General features: G+C 34.9%; 1 protein-coding gene across 1 annotated transcript in view; it reads left to right on the top strand.

Moving 5' to 3' along the window:
- The window catches only part of LOC104751821 (protein RADIALIS-like 2), a 1,548-nt gene continuing 963 nt past the window's right edge, over window positions 1,515–2,099 (top strand). The window contains exon 1 of the mRNA XM_010473861.2: window positions 1,515–1,890. Coding sequence (XP_010472163.1) covers window positions 1,604–1,890 — 287 coding nt within the window. The 5' untranslated portion in view covers window positions 1,515–1,603. The remainder of the gene's footprint in view (window positions 1,891–2,099) is intronic.

Genomic DNA, 2,099 nt, shown 5'->3' with positions numbered 1-2,099 from the left:
TTCCGAGAGAGGAAACTCTTGAGACTTTAAATGATCAATGAGTCAACTTTATTATGAGTAAAATCAAACAACAAGTGGATCACTAATGAACAAACCTTTGTTGCAGGACAAGAAAATCTGTAAAGAATGATATAACTATGAAACGAAATGCTCACTTTCTGAGTTAGAATCAAACAAGAACAAGTGGACTATTTACGTTTGTTTGTCTTTTTGCCAAGTATGTATATATCCCTATTGTGCATTATTTGGTGTTATCATTTTCGCAACCTAATTTAGTTACAAGACAATAATCTATATGCCCATCCCAACCCTGGATTCTTACCAAACAAGGTAATTAATTGATCATTTGAAAACATATATATATATAAGTGGTGATAATACGACAAACACACACACCATCATAACATGTGAATATTTAAGTCATGGGCTAGCTTTCTTAAAGAGTGGGTACAATCTCACCAACATCAACAATAACAACAACAAGAAAACTTACAGCTTAATGAAATTATTATAAAATCACATCAAGACTATAAGACAGCTGTAAAAATCTTTGGCTTGCCCATATTCAATAATTCAAACAACCAAAGAAGAGTTAACAAGAAAAAAAACAATTTGAATATCCCACCAAGAAAAGTGACTATTTAACTAATTAACCACCAAGAATCCATATTAGACAATATATGACCAAGAAAAACACAGTTGCCTAACTTCAAGGGAGATGGACCCAACAAGCCTAGAACCAAAAAAATAAAAAAAAAAGGTAGGTAAACAATGTTGACCTTCTTTTTTCAACAACAAAATGTCGATGATTGTACGGATCAAAGATCTAATACAGCTAGGATAACTTGATATGGTGGTTTATATATGGCAGAGAATCTTAAGGTAAAGACCACATGAGAATATATGGTTTATGGTGAACACACGAAAAGCTAACTCTCTAATTCTTTTTTGTTTGTGGCTACAAATTGATCCTCACAATGTTTCAAAGATTTTTGATAAGAAGAAATCTGAATAGTCAGTGAAAAATANACAACAAGTGGATCACTAATGAACAAACCTTTGTTGCAGGACAAGAAAATCTGTAAAGAATGATATAACNCGAGCACGTGAGCTTTGCGTTGTGATTAGAGACCAGACTGTTCCATGACTTATAATATATCATAGGCCTAACTAATTTACCTAAACTGTTTCTTTTGATAACAAGAGCTTAATCTATAGAGAATGACGTAAGAACCACTAATTTGGAAAGAAAAGTAAACATATTAGTTATAACATTTATAGAAAAGTGTCTCTACGGGATGTGGATGTGGATGGAGAAACGCAATCTTTAGGTGATTAGTATTGGATCTTTGATACTGATCTCTCCACAAATTTTTTTCCTCATATTCTCTTCTAGCTATAGCGACAAAGACTTTAAATTCTCTTTGTTTTTGGCAAAATATATTTTTCTTTTTAATTACTACTGGTCCTACCCCTACCTCAATCTCTTTATAAAGAGCAAGGACTCGACGACATCTGTGCAACACATCATTTCCTCAGAATCTCTCTTTCCTATAGGGTTTATAATTATTATTATTACACACACAAGTTTTAAACACTCACAATGGCGTCAGGCTCAATGTCTTCTTATGGCTCATCAGGCTCGTGGACTGTTAAGCAGAACAAAGCCTTTGAGCGTGCTCTAGCGGTCTACGACCAAGACACTCCTGACCGTTGGTACAATGTTGCTAGAGCCGTTGGTGGTAAAACACCAGAGGAAGCTAAGAGACAATATGAACTTCTCGTGCGTGACATCGAAAGCATCGAGAATGGTCATGTCCCGTTCCCTGACTACAAGACTACTGGAGCTACCAACAGAGGCGGCGGCAGGCTGCGTGATGAGGAAAAGAGGTATTGTTTTTGCAATCTAAATTATACTAATTATGACTAATCAACTTAGTTTATCCATAATAATAGCCCACACTATAAGATACTTTTATAGACAAGTTCTATTCCTGTGCCATGACAATATAACACAAGAAAGGGCATTGTCTGTTTCAGCATAAAGCTATTGTGTTACTTTACAAAGATTCTATTGACTTCTCTCTCTCTCTCTCTCT

Source organism: Camelina sativa, chromosome 16 (assembly GCF_000633955.1).
Source record: "Camelina sativa cultivar DH55 chromosome 16, Cs, whole genome shotgun sequence".
NCBI lineage: Eukaryota > Viridiplantae > Streptophyta > Magnoliopsida > Brassicales > Brassicaceae > Camelina > Camelina sativa.
This window is presented reverse-complemented; position numbering and strand designations above follow the sequence as displayed.